The following is a 20343-nucleotide window of genomic DNA, read 5'->3' as shown; positions in this document are numbered from 1 at the left end:
GAGGCCCAGAGCACCAGGGTGCCTATACCACGGGATACAGGAAATTTCAACGTCCTTACTCAATGTCACAGGGGACTCCGTCGAGGACTCTCCCCAGAATTGCCATCATTAGCAAGCAAATGCCCCCAAGGTAGGGGCTAACACAGGAGGCATGGGGGATTGGACACCCATACTGTAGATATACGAGAGGCCTTGCGGAGTCCGACCGCACAGAGTGGTCAAAAGCAGCTGCACATGAATGTGCAGTGCAGCTACTGCCCAATGCAGCCTTTCACAAGCACCAACCGGCTCACATGGGCAAAGCTGCTTGTGACAGAGCGGCACTTCCCAGTGCTTCTTGCAGACAGGGTCAAGCCCCATAGGCCCCGGGAACTCCATGGAGCCATGCAAGAAGTGTCGGCATGTCAGGCGGCCTCAAGGAAAATGGCCTGAAGTCTCTGAGACATGAAGGTGATCAAGGGGCCTCCTAGGAGGTGCGGCAGGGTCAATAATCCTGCCAGTTCACATGCTGCTCGACTCCTAACTTTGATCAGATTGCCTCCAATTAAGCTCTCACATGCGCTTATTGCAGGGTAAGTATCAATCGCTCTCCATGCGCTAATCATGGCATACGTAGGGTTATCAAATGCAATGCTCACCATGCGCTGATGGAGCAATAGCCAACATGCTCTTGCAGAGCACTGGGAGCACAAGCAGAAGGCAGGCAGCAGGCCAGCACATAAGGCAACAAGTGCACAGTGGCAGTTCCTTCTGGAGCCCAACAATCTGTAGACAGCAGACCAGTCCATCAAGACGAGCAGTCCAAATGGCAGTTCCCCTTGACAGCACAACAATCCTCTGGTGCAGCATGTAGAGCCAGCAGCATATAGTTACAAGCCCCATGTAGTGTCTTAAAACATGGGATCAGAGCCCCTTAACATACTCAAAATATCTCTGATGTAGAGGTAACTTCAAACAAGCTTTAGAAGTGCACAACACCTCTATTCAATCACAAGCCCCGGCTCCAGACACACTACAGTGGGTGGAGAAAGCGTTGTGAGAGGACAGGCACATCCCTATTCAGGTGTCAGTGACAACTCCTCCCACCTCCCTTGCTCAGGAAGGCCCATCAGCCTGATGAAGGGCCATCAGGATATGCCGGGAACACCTCATCTCCCTTAGTTTGACTGTCTAGAGTAAATGCACCAACAGACCCATCAGTCTAAACCAGACATTGATTGGAGTCAGGCTGCAAAGCACAAAGAGTCATAAGCACATAGAAATACACACTTTAAAAAAGTGTCATTTCTAAAATAGTATTCAAAAATCAGAGAAACTGGGCCCTGGAATTCCCATGCCCAATTCTGGCCATCTCATAATAAGGACCTGATTATTTGGCCTAAAAATCCTTTCATTGCAATTAACATCATTGACGTTGTGTACCATTGTCTCACAGACTACTCTTTAGTCTTTAAGGTTGCATCTAAGCTACATATATCATCTTCCTGACAAATATAGTTTGCCCACAGACATTAAATCCAAGATGAGGCGCATGTCATCTGCTTTCCTGAAATGTCAGAATGCATCCGCTGTACTGGAATAAAAAAGCCAACCTGTGAATTTTTACGCTGAGCTGTTATTCATTCTGCTGCCTTCACATAGACTCCTATTAAAAGCAGTGTCTCTCTATTGTCGCCCATTGTATCAGCAATATTAAGAATCTGCTAAAAAACAGAGCATGTGATCTATCTTGCTTCCATTTCCTGTAACATTTCCAAGAAGCAGTCCCCCACATGGAAGATGGTCGCAGAAGCACTGCCATATGTTTGCTCCTCCACACAGCCATTTGATAGTAGCTTTCCAGTTCTTTTGGTGTACAGTTTAACACACTTTCTACCCCTTCATAACTCCTTAAACCTAGATGTGTTATGTAGGTGGCCTCCCACTCCACATCAGAAGGTCTCATTCTCTTCTTGAACTCCACAAGACACTGAAGACCTGACTTTTTAATTAACCCACCTACCCTAGGCAGGGCCAGGCACACACACCGGCTCAGCACCGGGATACCCTAGCGCAGTGATACTCAAAGTGCGGCCCTCCTGATCTTTATATGCAACACCCTGATCAACAGCAGCACTGGGCAGCTGTTCACTCGACTCAGCACTAACATTTACAAATATTAAGAAAACAGGCAAGTCTTTATTTAAAGGTTAAATAAAGTTAAAGAAAAGAAGTAACTATGTTTTCCTGCACCACTTAACTGTACAAGCACCTTCAATTTCAAAACCATGTCGCAGCAAACGTGTAAAAATGTGAAAGGACTTTTCAAAATTCAAAAAGTGTATTTCATTAACCTGCAGAACCATTTCACCTTAATACATCAATTTTATCACTGCATTGAGGAGGTTTTTTTAAGTGATAGTTTCAAACATGACTTTAGAAACATTCATCCTTCCCCACACACTGACAGCATTGCCAATAGTGAACTAAGAGACAAGTCAGTTGTTTTGTGCACTGTTAGGGTGGCCTGAGATCCTATTGTACATTATAGTTTATTAAATCTTACACAGGAGAAGGGTTTGTACTGCGCACATCCTGAAGCCATGCATTTTCAAGGTCCTCTAATATGTGATAATGAAAAAAAAGAAGGGAAAGTGAAATAAAACAATTGTCTAGGATCACACAATTTGGTAAAGTGAGTAGCTGGGATTAATCCAAGGTTTTCTGGTTTCACATTGTGCAATTCAGCCACTAGATGTAAATGTTTCCCTTCCCCTATAACCACCCTATCACAGCAATCCCCGCCCCAAGAACGCCACCCTGCTGGCATCAATACAGCCCTTGGTCAAATCACAGGGGGTGCTGCTAGTGAGGTCACAGTGGTTACTCTCTGTTACTCTGCTCCTTCATATCTACTTTCAGCACCAGACTCACCTCACGCTGACGTATCAGTTTCATTTTTCTTGATATATGAACAACACACAGGCCCACTACAATTTGTGGGTACCTATTGGTATCATGAATGCATTATCTCAAACCGTCCTTTTAGAAGTGTATGACTGGATGAGTTTCAAGAGTAAGGGGTGTGGACCTTTTATGGACTGTTGTTAACAATTGCTACTGTTGTTTATGTAAACAAGCATTAACAAAGCCAAACGGCCTGATTTTAACCCTTTCGCTGCTGCGGCAATTCCGCCGCAGCGCTAAGGGGCGGGGGGGGAGGGGGCACTCGGCGCTCCCACTCTTATGACGGAACCGCTCCGTCACGCCCCTCGGGTGGGGTGTGCTTGTGATGGAGCGGTTCCGTCACGGCCCCGCCCACTCAATAGAACGCGCCGCGCAGGCGCGGCGAGCGGGCCATGACGGAAACGCTCCGTCACCAGCACAGCCCACCCGAGGGGCATGACGGAGCGGTTCCGTCATAAGCGTGGGAGGGGTTAATGTGCTAACCATGGAAATAGCATTTGTGCATGTCTGAATTTGCATCTGTTAGCTCACTAAAGTCAGATCTATTAGCTTTTCTAAAGCTTGTTGACATGGAAACAAACAAGGAAAAATAACGGATAATACACAGGTGGAGAAAAGAATAGGAAAGGTAACAGAACTGGAAATTAACCTACCTAGAAACTCAATAGAAAGGACACAGAGGACAAAGAATAATGGGGAAAGGAGACAAATAAAACACACACAAGTCCTGACTTAAACATTTTAAGAGGCGTTGCTGTAGGAAAAAGCAAAAGAGAAAGGAATGGTTTGTGTGTGCAATGTATGTGTGTAATCAAGAATGCAATGTGTGATGAGTCAATGCACTTTTGAGATGTGTAAGGGTCCGTCATACACTCCATAGCATGGAGTGATACAACAAACAGCCAGTAGAGTAAATTGAGAGAGAATTGTTCCACTGGGATGAGTCATGGCACTCGATGTATACTTTAAAAATGTTAATACTGCAATATTTTCAGGAGAGAGTGGAAGTGATAGGAAAGGGTTGAGAAGAAGGGGCAGCTAGGCTATGTATTTCAAAACACTTATTCAAGAAATAAATATAAGCAAAATATCTTCGTAGGGGTCAGACATCGAGAGAGATAACACTTCAAGTAGGTATTACAGGAACTGAATACACAATCATACTACTAGGATCTGGCTTCTCCTTGCAGACCTAGAACTCAGATGATGGACCCGGTATAATGATTACAGATCTCCGTACTTTCACGAATTAATAGTCATCTGGTATTTCGTCTCGAATTCACTAGATGCACATAGGTTTTCAAAGAAGTCCACAATTTTCATATTTCCAGAGTTTGTCATTAATGTATATTTTAAAGAACTGGTAACGATAGCTGTTGCAGCCACCTACCAAGCCCCATCCAAAAATAGCCCTAAAGTTGACCACCAATAATTCTTTTCTGCGTGTATCAGGCACAGGGCAATCCCAAGTGTCTGCTTTTCATTACCATATAGGTTTCTTTCAACACACTCAGGGTCCTATGTAGGCCTTCAGTTTATTAAGAGCACTTTATTTTGCATTTTTATATACATAATTCTCATAAACATGATTCATACCCAACATCTCTGTGACTTTATGCCCATCAATATTTTCACATATGTTAACAGCAAAAATTTGAAGTTCGTGTCAGTGTGCTATTCACATTTCGTAAAGCTATAAAATAGTATTAAGTGCATTCTGGAAGTCCTTCTTTAAAAATGGTGCCCATCTCCCACTATCATATGTGCCTGAGGAACTTGTATAGTGACTGTGCCCAGCACTAAATCTGGAGAATGACGTTTTTTGAGAGAAGAGAACATTTTTTTTATGATTTCCTTGTTATTAATGTAGTACTACTATGTTTTGATCCGCTGTAGCAATCTTTTGACACCTATTGCTATGTGTCCTCCCATTTGTAATTGACAATGCATTTATGTACTCTCTTAGTTTTCTGGGCTTGTTATGTTATGCAGATTTCTAGAAGGAACTATCACCCGGCAGGGTTATCTAGGCACTGAGCAGGTGCGAGCCTGGTCAAACCCAGGGCGTAGTGGAACTACTAGAAAAGCCAGTTCTTCAGCATCTTGCAGCATTCATGAAATGAGGAGAAGGTTCTTATGTGTAGTGGCAGTTCATTCCATGCATTAGGAGTGATGTAGGAGAAGGCTCAACCACCGGATCTTGTTTTCCGTATGCGTCGGATGTTTCAAGTAGGAGTCTGGACGAGCGGAGGTATCCAGACGTTTTATGAAAGCAGATGCGATTGATGAGCTATGCTGTGCCAGTTTTATGGAGTGCCTCGAAAGAGTGGGTGTAGAGTTTGAATCGAGCTGGTTTCTGAATGGGGAGCCAGTGGAGCTCCTTCAGGTGTGGTGCGATATGAGTGTCGTGCAGGAGTGTTGAGAGTGATTCTGACAATCCGAGTTCTGCAGGCTTCTGGTGAGTTTTTTGTCGATTGTGGCACAGAGGGTGATCACATAGTCCAGCTCGCTTGTGACACGAGAGTGCATAATGGAGCTGATTGGGAGTGATTAGAAAATCTACCTCTGCATCTTCAGGATTTATGCAATAATGCTGATCTCCTTGTATTTTGTATTATATACCAAAAGTGCTTTTGTGTCGTATTGTTCTTCTCAACCAGGGCTTGATATGCTTCAAATTATTTTGTCCACTTAGCCTGCCTGCAGTCTCATTTGAGAGGACAATCCAGCATATAGCTTCAAGATTGATATAATCTACGTTGTTTGAACTATTTTCAGTAAACATCACAGGGACAATTCTCCCTTTCAGCCATAATAGTCTGGTGTTTGCTCGAAGGTGTCCCAGCAATATTTCAACTATCTAAAAGTTAACACTAATTAAACACTTGTAGTAAAGTTAGGTTCCTAGATGACTTGAACAGGGGATTTTTCCAGTTTTTGTTAATTAAACATGAACTTTGAATTTTGATATACTTTGTGTTTTCATTCCTTAATACGTTCCACATAAAATCCTTCTTACTTAACCACTAGAGGGCAGAATTTCAGTTGTGCTTCCCATACTAGTATTTGACTAGATTATGGAAATTCTGTATAACTTGCCACAAAACGCTCTGTCACCACCTAATAGCTGGCCTAAAATTCTCCAGCGTTCCTGATGATAGGAGTCCAGAAACTTGACCCAGTTGCTCCTAGCTCTTCATCGACTGCCCAAACTCCAAGGATTGCCTTCAATTTGTTTGCAATGACAATTGATCTTTGCAAAGTACCACTCCTTACTTCCTTCGATGAACTAGGCCATCCTCCAATTCGAAAGATTCAATGATTCAATCATCAGAGACTTGATGTTGGTATACCAATGCTCATATAAATTAATTGAAATGAACCCCTGACTTCTCCAGAAAACTCAGTGCTTCAGGAGGCAGCTTAAAAAGGGCCTGCTCTTCAGCTTTTCCAAGAGCTAATATGCTTTGACAAAGACAGTACCTCTATTTTGCACAATAGGCTATATATTGGATACTAAAAGGAGATGTCTGCACAAAAATATTTCAATTATTAAACTTATGCTTCTCAGTGCATATCTGCTCTGCCATTTGTCACAGAGACCCAATAAAAGGGCTCACTGTTTTAAAAGGCGCATGAGTCTCAGTCCTTTCCAGGATGATCATGCGAGGTGGTCATCTAGAAATTTGAATAATGACAACTGGGAGGTTAACTTCCCTCTGTTCATTGTGTCCTCTAGTTCATAGTCAGGGTGAACTAATATCTCACACCCTACAGATCTGTCTTTGCCCACAAGTAACAGTGCAGAAAAAAATAAAAGGCACACATTTTTATACAAATGTTTAGACCATGTTATCTTCGGTTTGTGCCAATCTCAAGGCTTTCTTGTGAGCCACTTTTATTTCAGATTTGTGTCCACTGCCTTGCTATGGGTGGGGTCAGAGATACTTTCTCCATTTTAGTGGCCATGGGCAACAAGTTGATCATGTTAGTTCGTGAAATGATGCTCTGTGTGCTGTTTATGTGCGAGTCCTCTCTGTTCCCGTGCCAAATAACCGAAATACATATCATATATTTTTAGTTCATGGACGTCCAACATACTGTATGTGTACTCTCCTTACTTCCACTATCAACCATAAGCTGTTTCTTTGCAAATCCCGATTCTCCCATATAAAGGTTTTTTTCCCCTCGAAAGTATTGTTCAACTTGTTCGTTTTTCTTGGCTCGGTTATTTTTACCATATTACATAAAGGCAAAGTTGATCAGATCTTGTTGAGTCTCCTGCTCTGATCTTGGGACCATCTCGCCTCCTTCTGCTCTTCACCACTGGTTCTGACCATCATGTCTTCTTGGATTAATCAGCGGCATAAGTAGTGTTTGGTACTCAAATGTCTGAGTTACTACACTACTGCTTTTTAGAGTATCTAAATCAGTTTTCTTTTTCCTTCTGAAGTACTTGAGTGGGCAAGCATGCATGACAAGTTCAAGAGTTTTTACCCACCAATATGAAGTGAAATTTTTTCTGTCCCTCCTAGTTAAATGGAGATATATTTCATGGTTTCAGTGGCATGCTAGCACACCCTTGCTGGTGGCCCTCTATACATTCACTTCTATTTGACTTTTACTGAAACCAGACCAGCCATTAGGTCTGATGTGTAGATTGCAAATGGGCAACATTTCTCTATTTTAATGCCTAGTGTGGTGTGAAGGCAGACCTTCCTGAGTGTATTAATTCACTTATTCCATTTGTTCATACTAAGCTCTCAATCTCTGTGGAACTTTAACCAGCTGTTAAAATTACTCATCACTGGGAATCTATTGAGCATCTTTCATTTGATGGACAATTCTAATAAAATTTGTATTACCAATTAAGACAAGCTCAAATGTGAATATACATTTGTATTTGAGTTGCTTCAGATGGTGTGCATGGGAAAGAGGAAAATAACTACCTCACTTTTAGTTTTATCCTTCACTACTGGTATTGTGATAGCACACAGTATTTTCTTTATGTCAGGAGAATTTTATTGAGCACATTTAATAAATAAATGAACAAAGAGAAAATAACAATCGGAGAATACAAGGATCCAGTGTAAGATATACAGTTCAAATGCATAAAGTCCTGGAGGGTTGGTCGAGACCTTAGGGTCTAGATTACTGATCAAAATCCAGGTCACAGATAATAAATTAGAGGAAAACAACATGTGGAGATTTGATAAACCCAAAGATGTGTGGTGTGGCGTACAAATAAGTGATAGAAGTAAAGAAAAATGAGTAAAATAAAAAGGGAGAAGAGGAGGCACTATTAGGTATAGAGACAAAACACATGTATCATTGTGTAAAGACCAAGGAGATCTTAGCGAGTATAAGTGCAGGTGCTTTGCAGATCATATGCTCCATTCAGTCAAAGGGTTCAGCTCAGGGTTTTGAAAGGTGGTGATAACAGTTTTTTAATGAGCTAAAAACAGATACACTCTATGGAGTTAGCTATGTTAGTCATTTAGGGGACAAACATCGCATGCCCCCGACTTAGGCCTCAAATACAAATGCTCCAGATGGTAGATGACATTTATAGTATCTGCTAAAACCCACCACAACAGGATTCAGAATTTAAGTACAGACACATGGGGAGATTCAATCTCCCCAGCTACAGTTAATAAACAAAGAGAATCCACCCATGTAAGATAGGTGAAAGGCGATTTAACAAGATATGGAAAACAAGGGGGGGTTGTGTGCCTACTACAATGGTGGAAAGCACACAGTGTTCTTTAAGTACCCCTCACACAACAAAAGGGCCCTTGGTGTCATGCTTCATCATAGGGGTCTTCGCGTCCCTCCATGGAACGCGTCGTGCTACTGACCAGCGAACACGCGGGAGCACTAATATAATCGCTATGTGTAGTGTGTGAGGGTAGTGAAAGGTAGGGTCAGAAGTGAATGGTAAGTGTGTGTTTAAAAAATACCTGGCAAGTGAGGGCTACGAATAATTTTTTAATATACCTCCGTGCTGGTATTGTTAAAAAGGTGTGATGGAGGTATTGTGTAATTAACGTACATGACATCCTGGGTGCGTCAACATGTATCGAGGCCTAAAGCCTCTTCTTCAGGACGGGTGCACAGATCCCTACCCTACTCACATGTGACAGTATAATACTGTTCATACATAAACGCTATTTGTTTGTGAAATAAAGCCTAGTGTGCCTACTATGGTACTTGGCCTTGCGTATTGAGATAATTCCTTAAATCAATTTGCTAAATGAAGCCAATGGCATCATGAGCCTGTGAAGGGAAACGGAGGGGACCCCGTGCTCAATGGCACTAAACGTAGTGGTGCTACCTTCTACAAACGTCCCTTCCGCGGCTCCGTTGGTGACAGCAGGGATCTACCAATCCAGGGTTGCTACCATTCCAAGGTCGCTCCTTGCAGCTCAACTGCAAATGTCCACCCCTTTAACATTACACGGTACACAGCACTCATTAGCAAACAAATAAAATCACAACACAATCATGAAATGGTTGAGGATGAGGTATAGTCAACTGTGGGTCGACCAATCATTATGGATCTCATGTTTGTAATGCCACTGTCCATCCTTAACCTCTCTCCAAATTACGACACTGTTCAGCATTATGGAGATTTTATTTTCACCTTGGTGTTCCTATCACCATTAAGTTTAAAAGGTATCATGACGATTGAGAGAGATAGTCTTCAGCTAAAGATCACACATTTCCCCTAGGGAAGAAGATACACAATAACAAGTTTTTAGGAGAATGAAGTGGTATATATAAACACCACTGTTCAGGTAAATAGAATAGTTCAACGAATTGTAAACTATAACACGTTTTGTTTACTCAATTCACAAAATTACAGAACACTTTACCCTACTGTTCCTAGCTGCCACAACTAGTGTCTGCACACCTGTTAATCATTCCTATCCTATTACTTGAAGCCCTCATGAGGGGGGTGGGGGGAGGGGGCGCTGAAGGAGGACTGTACGTTGCTTTATAAAACAACATAGAAGGTCTATGCATCACAGCAGAAGGTTGCCCTATCATGTCTATAGAGATAGGCACATGACTAAAGTACTAATATTTGTAGTATAGACTTCTCCAATGTGTCTACAGCACTTAAGATGTTCTGAAAATAATTTCTGGGCAGTTCAGTTAGTATTTCCTTGATCTCTGTAGTACATAACGGGCTACCAGCACAATGGGCCAGATCCACAGTGATATTTTTTGCCATAAACATATGTTTATGACTGAAACTAACTCCATTTATGGATTAACTACTACAGATTTCTTCACCACGAGTTTTGAGAATTCTGCATTAGTAAATTCCAAGCAAGTGGTGCGGTTTAAAAGTGTGGTTTATCTTGAAAGTTTCTGAACACCCACAAACTCAAATGTCTGTAGGTATTCACAAACTCTGAGCCAACACCTTCAGACCTTGGAAATGACCGGAAAAACACAAGAGCTGGAGTAACTCACTTTCCAGAATGGGAAGGGGAATAGCACACCACCAGATTAACTGGCGTGGTAAGGGAAAGATCTTCCACAGGGAAAATGTTTTCGCTATGTGGGTAAAAAAAATATATATTTGCACAATGGACTGCATTTCCGCTCTGCATACATTTACACTGTGTAGATTTCAGCACAGGAGGAATGGGTTGGAGCCCGTGGGAGTTGTCCCCTGGCATTCCGAGTACCAACTCTGAAAATCTGCACCTGGTGTAATTTTAGAACATGCTCCTGGGACTTTTGAGATGTCATTTTCTGCATGTACTTTTAAGTTTTATTTTGTGACTCTGGCACAATGTCTGTAGCCGTATAGATATTGTAGAAAGACTACATTCTGAATTTTTTGTCATGGGCTTTATGTTATGTGCATCACACTACAAACATAAGAAAAGGACTATCTTTTTTTGGGGGGGGTGAACTTTTATATAATGCTAAAAAGACCCGAAGGTATCAGAGCGCTTTACATGAGCACCAGTTACATTACATTACAGACGGACACATTAATTTTTGGAGATTGAGTCATTTGCCCAAAATCAAAGAAAGTTGAGTGTCCCTGCCGAGACTCGAACCCGGTTCCCCGGCTCCCAGGTCGACCGCCCTAGCCGTTAGGCTGCAGACATTAATGGAAAATGATTTCTAATGGTTAGCAAGCTCTATAGGGCTATGCTGGGCCTGTAGCAGCAGTGAGTGGAGGTCATTGGCATTGCAGTAGAGAATGGGACCAATGCAAAGCTGAGAAGAACGGACTCCTCCCCATTATAATGCATACATACAGTATATATGCAGATGCGCACAGTGTAACGTGCTATTTGTTAACAATGTTGAGTGTGGGGAGGGCCCATGACAATGAGAGGTGAACCCTTGAGTGGGTCATGATACCCTACGCCCCCATCAGTTATGGTTATAAATAGAACATTGCATAGCGCAACTGCTGATCTAGTGTATGCCATGGCATTTTTCATGGGTATTTGTTTTCATATAAATATTTAACAAAAACAAGGGAGCATGGGGTAAAATATGTGCAGTAAGGCAATAGCACATTGAAGAAGCGTTTAAGGCAAGAGTTGTATAAGGACACTGTAAAGTGCAATATGCAAGGGTTTTTCTCGTCATTTTTGCAGTACTATGGTAACCAAATAAAATGTCTGCACTTTAGTAATACATCTGTGTTTAGCTTGGTCTTGGGCCACACACACTCTGAAACATTAATATGATATAATATGTACACCACAATTATCCATATTGCATTACCTAATGTCTTGTGCAGAAAAAATAATAATCGAAAAATGAGTCTTACTATAATAGAATAGTTTTCATACTGTTTCTTATTTGCAAGGGTTCGGCATGCAATGACGTGCATTTGAATCATATGTGCAAAGCTGATGAGAGTAATATGTAACCAAGAATGGGCATGATCGTGAATTTTCTCTGGGTACAGATCAAGATGGAAGGTTCGGCTTGTCTTACGTATTAACAACACTGGAATACATGTTCAGTGTTTCCAAATAAAAAATCTGCAATAGAGATTCAAAACACTGGAATGCATTTTCAATATTTCAAAATAAAACATCCGTCATGTTTTCTGGCAGACCTTTCTACAAGCAGCTACATTATACCTGAAGTTAACATGCCTTAAAATGTGCTCTAAATTCATTACAATATACAGACAAGAATGCTGGCGCACAACTTACTCTTGTGCGTTGCTTAAACCATATGCAAACGATCAGCCGCATAATGTCTCATAAAGAACACCTGATGATAGCAGTTATGCTTTAACTGCATAATTATACGTGGCGCATGTTAATAGCAGCAAACATTGCTTATTTGTACCCTGCTGTTAATCAGTATTGTACATCCGCACCTCACCGCTTACTGTCCTAGTGGGGCTACTGTACACCTCTCGGGCAGTCGAAACAATTCAATACCTATTCCACAGCTGCTTTCAATGTAATACACGAGAATACACCTGCAGATTTTTCACAAGATGAAAAGAAACGCATGCATTCTGCACATTCAATCCATGCAAACTTCAGTCTACTGATGAACCGCATCATTTTGCACTGATGGCTACATTGCCATGGCAACAGTGTTGCCATTGATGAATGCTGGGCCGGACCAATGTTTTTGTGTACTCACCGTGAGTGTCGCCTCCTTGGTCTGTTTTTTCGTCGAAGACGGGGAGCCGGGACTCTGTGGAGAAAGGCAAGAGGCATCGTCAAAGCTGGACTCGATATCGGACATCTTTCGCGGCTTTGGGTTCAGCTGAGCGCGGCACGCTGCCCGGGTCCGCCACTGGCGGCGGAGGATTACAGGCGGCGCTGTAACGACACCGTCCCCATGTCCTGAGGTAACTGAGACAGCTGAAAACCTGGCCACGCGAGGCTCGCAGGCTGTGGCCAATGAGGCAACACACGCGCTCGGCTCAGCAGCATAATTCATACAAACCACATCCACACCTCCCGTTCCAATCAGGGATCCGTGCAGGAAGTTAACCCTTCCCTGACGAATATACACACATTCTCCATCAAAGGAGTGCCGGCGAGGTCAGGAGATCTGAAAACCTAATTTATCTCGCTAATAGCCGTTGCAGTCCTGTACGGGTGCCTTTGTTTATTGTAGACACACTGTTAATGTTTTATAACCCACACAGGATTTCGGAGGTGTTCATTTTTTTAAACTTATTCTTTCAAAGTTAAAATGCTTTATTTCATTAAGATTTAAGTTATTATCCTGTTTTCTCCTGATTAAATCCAAACTATATATTCCTTTTTTTTTTTTACAAACATACCCTCTTGCAATTAAGTCTTTTGATTCTTACAGTGTCTAATATTTAAACGTTTACCTGATAGCAGGTCATCAAAACAAACGTATAACTCAATTATTTCTTTGGTCTTTCTCAGTTTAAATTGCACAGTCGATTACAGTGACACCAGAACAACTCATTCCCTCTCATTGGCTCTTGTTTCCCTTTGCACCCCGTTGCTCATCCTTTATAACATTCGGTGTTTAAACACAGGGCTGCAGCTGACAGCAGTGCAGTCACAACCACAGAGGCACCACCCACGAAAGCCCAGATCGCATATGTCACCACCGACACTATCCTGTTGATTTTAAGTTGTGCTATCAACGCCACCCAACCCTTCTATGTCCACAGACAGCATTAACCATTGATGACAAGTGTGGCAGGGCCACGCCTGGAGGCTGGCAGGCAGTGGCCCTGCCCGCCATCCTCCAGGCAAGGCCATGCTAAATGCATCAAATGTGAAAGCGCTGCACTTGTTCCCCTCCGGTGTTTTGGCAGAGCTGGTTCTTGGGAGTGGTGCATTGTGGAGTCATTGGATGCCTGAGACAGCCAAACCACTGATACAAATGGAATCACACAATATGCGTGTGTGGTATAAGGGTGGGCGTCCGAATCGGCTACGCCCACGGAGTAGGCGTAGTGTTGCCTTCTACGCATTTTGCGTAGACAGCGTAGCCGGCAACACTACGCCCACTCCGTGAGCGTAGCCGAGTCGGCCGCCACCCGCCTCCCTCCCGCCCTCCACTAGATACTTTATTTAAACATTTGCACGGATAAAAACAAGTTAAAAGCACTTACCTTGTCCGGGGCTCGTCCGGGTCTTCATCTTTGAATAGCGTCCTTTGCCTGGATACCAATGCGCATGCGCGGGCGGACGCGCATGCGCATTTCTCGGGAGAAATGCGCATGCGCGGCCGCCCGCGCATGCGCATTGGTATCCAGGCAAAGGACGCTATTCAAAGATGAAGACGCGGACGAGCCCCGGACAAGGTAAGTGCTTTTAACTTGTTTTAATCCGTGTAAATGCTTAAATAAAGTATGTAGGGGAGAGCGGGAGGGAGGTGCGTAGTGGGGCTACGCGGAGTGCGGGAGTGGGCGTAGCTTCTCGCCCTCTCCGCGTAGCTCCGCGGAGCCCCACTACGCCCCACTACGCCCAGGGTTAGTGTGGTACCATTTGGGAATCTTCTGTTATACCCATCATCTATTCTTAAAAGAAATCTCATGAAACGCTGGGCCTGCAGGACGGATCAACTTTTGTAGCATGGGCAAAAGGCAGCAAACAGGCTGGCAGGGCTGGCGCCAAGTCTGTCACTGGTCTTTCTTTCTTGCTCCTGCGGCTCTTTGGTGTCTGGGCTTCGTAAGTCGTCAGGAATCTGACTTGAGAGTCTGGGGTTGCCACCTAATTATATTTAGGGATGTTACAGGGGAGTGACAAGTAGGGATCAAAAGGCCCCTTACCTGGGGTGTCTACCCCCTCTAGTATGCCACTCTTCTCTGAGACAGGGCATAGTCCTAGCCCTGATTGGATAAGTCCCACTATCTTCAAGATAGTGACCACTGAAAAATGTGCTTCACGTTGCCTCCAACACCTGAGGGGTGGAGTTGGCAAAGGGGGACACATCTTCTATTCTCACTTAGTTTTCCCGCTGGTTCTCCCGCTAAAAGTGGGGGTTTGAACTGGAAGCTGCCATCGGCTGCTAGCTGCAGAGTCTGGGATCGCATTACAAAGGAGGCAAGGCTTTTGAATCTCCCCTTTTCACACACTGTGCCTGCCTAGGGAAGGAGGTGTGAAACATCTCTGCCCAGGATGGGATTTGCTTCTAGCCTCAGAGAGCAAGAGCTCTCACCCCAGGGGTCCAGAAACATGTCTGGTGATGGCAGGCTTCCTAAAGTCAGTCAGAGAACACACCAGGGTTGGTAGGTTTTCAGGGGGCAGCTGTGAGGTGCCCTCTGGGTACATGTTTTAATAAATCCAACACTGGCATCAGTGTGGGTTTATTAAGAGGAGTTGTTTGGTACCAAACACTCACGGGTTGAGAGAAGCCATCATGGTACTGGGGAAATCGAGTTCAAGGAATGCAGATTGCAGTGGCAGTTTGCATGGCTTTGGCTAGGGGTCCCTAGGGGATCCTCTTCAGCTTGAGGGCTTTAACATTTAAAACTCTTGTAATGGTGTTTTCCAGGTTATTTGTAAGGAAAGCAGTGTGGGTTAGTGTGGATCTAAAAATAAAGATAAGTTCAGCCAACACTCGGCATTACCCTGCCACATGATGGTGAGCTAAATAAGAGAGAGTATGAGAGTGTGTGTGTGTACTGAATATATCTTATTAAGATTATTACATGCACAATTTACACTTTGTGTGTTTTTCTCACTCCTGCTCTTGTTAAATGTCTGATCAGGAATAGTAAGCACTGGTGGGCCCCATCAACAACATCTGGCGCAGATTAAACACAAGGGATGAGAAGTAAGTAGTAGCAGACACAAGAGGGAACACAGCAACGATCAGGCAGCAAATAAGTCTGTTCTTGTACAATAACCCCTAATACACTTCAATACAAGCAATTCAAGTGGAGGCTGAAGGATAAACACTAAAAGCCAATAGCATCAACCAAGAGAGAAATACTCCACTAGGTGAGCCAACACAACTTGACAAAGTATCAAGCCAATGGCTAAATGAGGCTGGTCAAAAAAGGCCAATGGTTGAAAGGGGCCCTCCCACAGCCCACTCTATGCATATTGAAATCAACGCGTCAAATAAGCACTGGTTCATCCAAAGCCAGACCTAAATTCCACTTGTGAACCAGAGTTATCCCTTGAAGAGAGATACCTCCCTTAAAAGGAGAACAAGTATATCGTTCAGGAGCAATAGTTACTATATCATTGATCCCAGAGCTTTCCATGGTTGACTAAAGGATGGATAGAGGTTTTATCAGTTCTCTTTATCTGTTTTCTAGATGTGTAAATTGTTATATATTACATAAGTGTGATTTCTTGGTGCTGTGAAACAGACAGATGCAATATAAACCTCGTTATCGAGACATACGTATCAGGGGCTAAGCAATGGTGCCATGTCCTCAAAAGCAAGCACTGATAATTGACCTGTTGCGGGTACATTGTAGGGATGTATGGTGTATCTGAGAAGCACAGGACGTGTATAAAAAGTCTGCAGGAGTGCCAGCGGCCACGAAAGCGCGAGGGAGGAATAGAACGAGGGAGGCAAGGGTGGGCGTGCAAGAGGCATGCTTTTGAGGACATGGCACCATTGCTGGGACCCATGAAAGGGCTGCAAGAGGCGTGGAGGGAGGTGGCCGATGGAGCCGACATGCGTGCTGGAAAGAATGGAGAAGGGGGAATAAACAATGCTGCATCACTAGTTCTTACGGAACATCAGGAGAATGTTCTCCCAAGCTAGGGAAGTATTTTAAAGTAGCCACAGCTAATCTCGAAGCACTTTGAAATAAGCTCATTGCAAGCATCATTTTGCGTTTGATTTGAAATATAAAACTGGTGTGAATGCTGTGTATTCTCCTCCTAATAAATCGTCACTGCTTTTGAAAAGATAGATCAATATCTGACATCATAATTTAAACGTTCGGGTATGAATTGTGTCCTGAGCTCTACCTTTCAGAAATAAGTCATGTTGCTTAGTAACTTGCCTCAAAACGAATCTGCCCCCTACTGCCGCCAAACACACGCTATAAATAGAGACTGGCAGGGTATACAGAAGGAAACAACACTGTGGCGCTGGCAGAATCCCTTGAGAGAGCGAGGAACTCGAGAGACAGGTAAGGTTCACCTGGCAGTCCTTTGCAGCCAGCCGAAGGTCCTTAAAATGATGTGTTCTGCGCTCTGCGCTCAATAGACTGCTGTAAATCAAAGGGAAGTAACTACAAGCCAGCATGTCACAGCGCACCAGTCCACACCCAAACACGGCGGGCGCACGTCCAGCTAGGCTGAAAAGCGCGTTTACCTGTTAAAGGTCTTTGATAAATATTTGACGATATCTGCGATTGCGACATTTTTCCAAGATGCCAGTTTTATCGTACAAAGCAGTAAACACTCGTGGCAAAGCAGGGTGTGGACGAACTTATCACAGTGATGGCATCTTTCGTGATACACACACACGGACGATTTTGTGTGTTATTTGTCACTAACTAGAAAAGGAAATAATATTTTTAAGCAAATAAAATAATGGTATACACTAACCATGGGTGGTGAGTTTCCTGCACTCTGTGTTACATGGAGCCGCGGAGTTCCGAAAAACTTTTTCCTCGCTCGCGTTCGTCAATGTCAAGTTGGCAACCATGAGCGAGGAAAATCAACCTCCCGGTCAGATTTTCCTCGTTCGCAATCGTCAACATCAAGTTGGCGAGCATGAGCGTGGAAAATAAACGTCCCGTGAGATTTCCCAAAGCTGGGTGGTCAGGTTTCTCAATGCGAGTGGTCGTGTATGGTCGCCACCGCTCGCAATGAGAAACTGCGTGTTTGCATTGAGAAAGCCGACGCTCGAGTAAAAATCTTCTCAAGTGGCAGAAAAGGGAAAGAAGGGACCGCTTGCGCTGTGCAAGGTGCCGTAAGCAATATTTGCACAGTGCGGACAAGCATCCACACTGTGCAATCACCGCAAACAGGATTTTTCTATGGAACTCCGTCGCTTGTGGAGCTCCGTGTAGTGCGGCAGAGTTTTTTTTGCCACTTTGCGGAGTTCCACGTAGCGCCACTCCACGAACTCCGCCCAGGGTTAGTATACACACAGTAATGTAACCAAGTAATTATATCCACAGATAAGCACAACAAGATAGGACGCACAGAAGTCGGAGGAACATCAGTAAAGTGGGTCTGATGGGGGTACAATGCTCTAAAACTGCTAAAATTATATTGTATTTAATTAAAACATAGATTTCTTGTTGCCTCAAAGTGGGGCACTGAAGCGCTTGCTTTCATGGGACGCACTCTATGTCGCATAGGCTTGTGGTTGGAAGTGTGTTGTCTGTTTTGATCCTATGTGGAAAGCGTTGCATGAAGACATCCAAGATGCAGTTGTTGTGTTATGTGATCCAGCAGTTAACAGTGTGGTACATGACGAGGTGAGAGAGACAGGTGCACAGTTCACTGTTTTCCGTAAGCTAGCAGCCTTGCAGATCCCTTCATGGAATTTCTTATGGTCATAGTTCACTGGACTGGTTACTGTACTGGTTTGAACATTCAGAGATATTTTGTTTAAATGTTGATGACCTAGAGGAGGGGGAACGTCGTTTACGACGCAACTTTTAGCACGCAGTGCTATTACAACGCGGTTTTTAAATCGCATTCTATTACAATGCCTGACTCTGGGGGGCGCTCAAGGATAGGGAATATTTTTAATTTACTATCCAACACCTTCCCTAGTGTCAACGGGGACTGGTGTTGGAATAGTAAATTAAAATATTCACTATCCAACACCCCTTTCTGTTATGCGTTGTAAAAGAATGCGTTATAAAAACCACGTTGTTACAGCATGCGTGCTAAAAGCATGCGTTGTAACAACGTACATCCCCTGAGGAGGCATATTTAGCCAGCAGAGAAATATGTATGTTTCAAGTCTCCCCAATTATTTCACGCCTGTTTATTTGGTGATGGCTAGTTTACTGGCTGGTACAGTATATTGTGATGGAAAGACCTGTAGCATTTAAGTGAGTGTAAGAGTATCAAGCCAAATAAAGTAGCAATTATATAGCCTGTATGCACTGCAATCAGCTGTAATATGCTAAGTGTTATGGTGTGCGCAAGAAGGATTATAAATGAAATGACATTACTATATATCACTCAGGCTAGCAATAACTGAGCCCTTCATCACTTACAAGGATATAGAAAGTACTGTGCTGGTTCTATATATGTGGGCTGTTAACTATAAATAGTGCTTGCAGGTTCTCTTATCATTCTGGGTTGCATTGCAGGGTTGTGGGATGAAGTGACTGTTTTGAAAATAGATGTGTTCAAATCCCTTCTGAAGTATATATGATCCTAAATGTTACAAGTCTTGGTGGGTTGGAAGTCCCAGAGCTGGCAGCATGTATTTAGAAAGCAGTGCCTCCTATGCATTTCTTATGGTAAAGTTGTAGATGATCTGTGCTGCAAGCTTGGAGCACAGTATTCTGTTATGTTTGCATTGTTTCAATTCAACTTATAGGAATAGCGGTCCTTTCCCTTGTAACACTCTGGGGACAATGCACAGTGCCTTGTACAGTGCTCTTCTAGCGATAGATAACCAGTGGAGTGAGTGCAGGACTGAAGTCATGCATTCTCGTAGATGAAGGCAGAGTCTGGCTGTAGCATTTTGGATTAAGTGTAGTTTCTGTATGAAGAAACTGGTAGTAGACAATTGGGTGTCTTCAAATTAGGAGAAATGTTATGGTGTTTTAAGAGCCTTTTTTTCTTTCTGGGAAGTGCAGCTGTATGTCACTTATTGTGTGCAAATGTTAGTTATCCTCAGGAAAGGGTGTTTTTATGTAAAATTGTAATGAAATGAATTTTATATCACTAAGGCAAAATACTGCAAACAGTTTAATGGTCTGTCTCGATTGCACAGGGGCATCAGACAATTATGTGGGAATCACCAGTGGGGGGTCTTCGGCTACGCCCACGTTTGGAGCCAGGAGTTTTTATTTTGATTGTGCAAAAGTTGTGTGCAAAAGTTGTGTGCTACCACAAAAAAAAGTGCTTGCCCTCCACACAGATGTGATCGGTCTGATTATTTATCCAGCTGCCTGCGCTTGAATTTTCGGGGGCACTACATGACACCTTAATGCTTTTAAAGAGGCTGTTGCGGGGTTGACGGAAGGGCTCGGAGACTCGACCTTGGTAAGTAAGGTTTTATTTTAAATAACGTTTTCTTTTTCCTTTGAGAGAGTCTTTCTCGGGACACTCCTCCTCGGTTGCACCACCGTAGGACATGCAGGGAAGAAATAAGGTCCAGTTAGGAATTTATCCGGGTCAGTATATTCCCAAGGGAAACCTGGGAGTGGTGGGACACCATTGTACGTGTGTATATACAAACTATCTATATACACGGGGTGAAACAACTATGAGGTGAGGGTGCGTT

General features: G+C 43.4%; 1 protein-coding gene across 4 annotated transcripts in view; it reads right to left on the bottom strand.

Annotated features, from left to right (window-relative positions):
* Positions 1 to 20343, bottom strand: part of GAS7 (growth arrest specific 7) — a 1616751-nt gene that overhangs the window by 533086 nt on the left and 1063322 nt on the right. For 3 of the 4 annotated variants that reach the window (XM_078654763.1, XM_078654765.1, XM_078654766.1), the window contains exon 5: positions 12595 to 12648. The exons of the other annotated variant lie outside the window; for it this stretch is intronic. In XM_078654763.1, coding sequence (XP_078510889.1) covers positions 12595 to 12648 — 54 coding nt within the window. The remainder of the gene's footprint in view (positions 1 to 12594; positions 12649 to 20343) is intronic. 4 annotated transcript variants of the gene reach the window in all.

Source organism: Lissotriton helveticus, chromosome 7 (assembly GCF_964261635.1).
Source record: "Lissotriton helveticus chromosome 7, aLisHel1.1, whole genome shotgun sequence".
Classification (NCBI taxonomy): Eukaryota; Metazoa; Chordata; class Amphibia; order Caudata; family Salamandridae; genus Lissotriton; species Lissotriton helveticus.
This window is presented reverse-complemented; position numbering and strand designations above follow the sequence as displayed.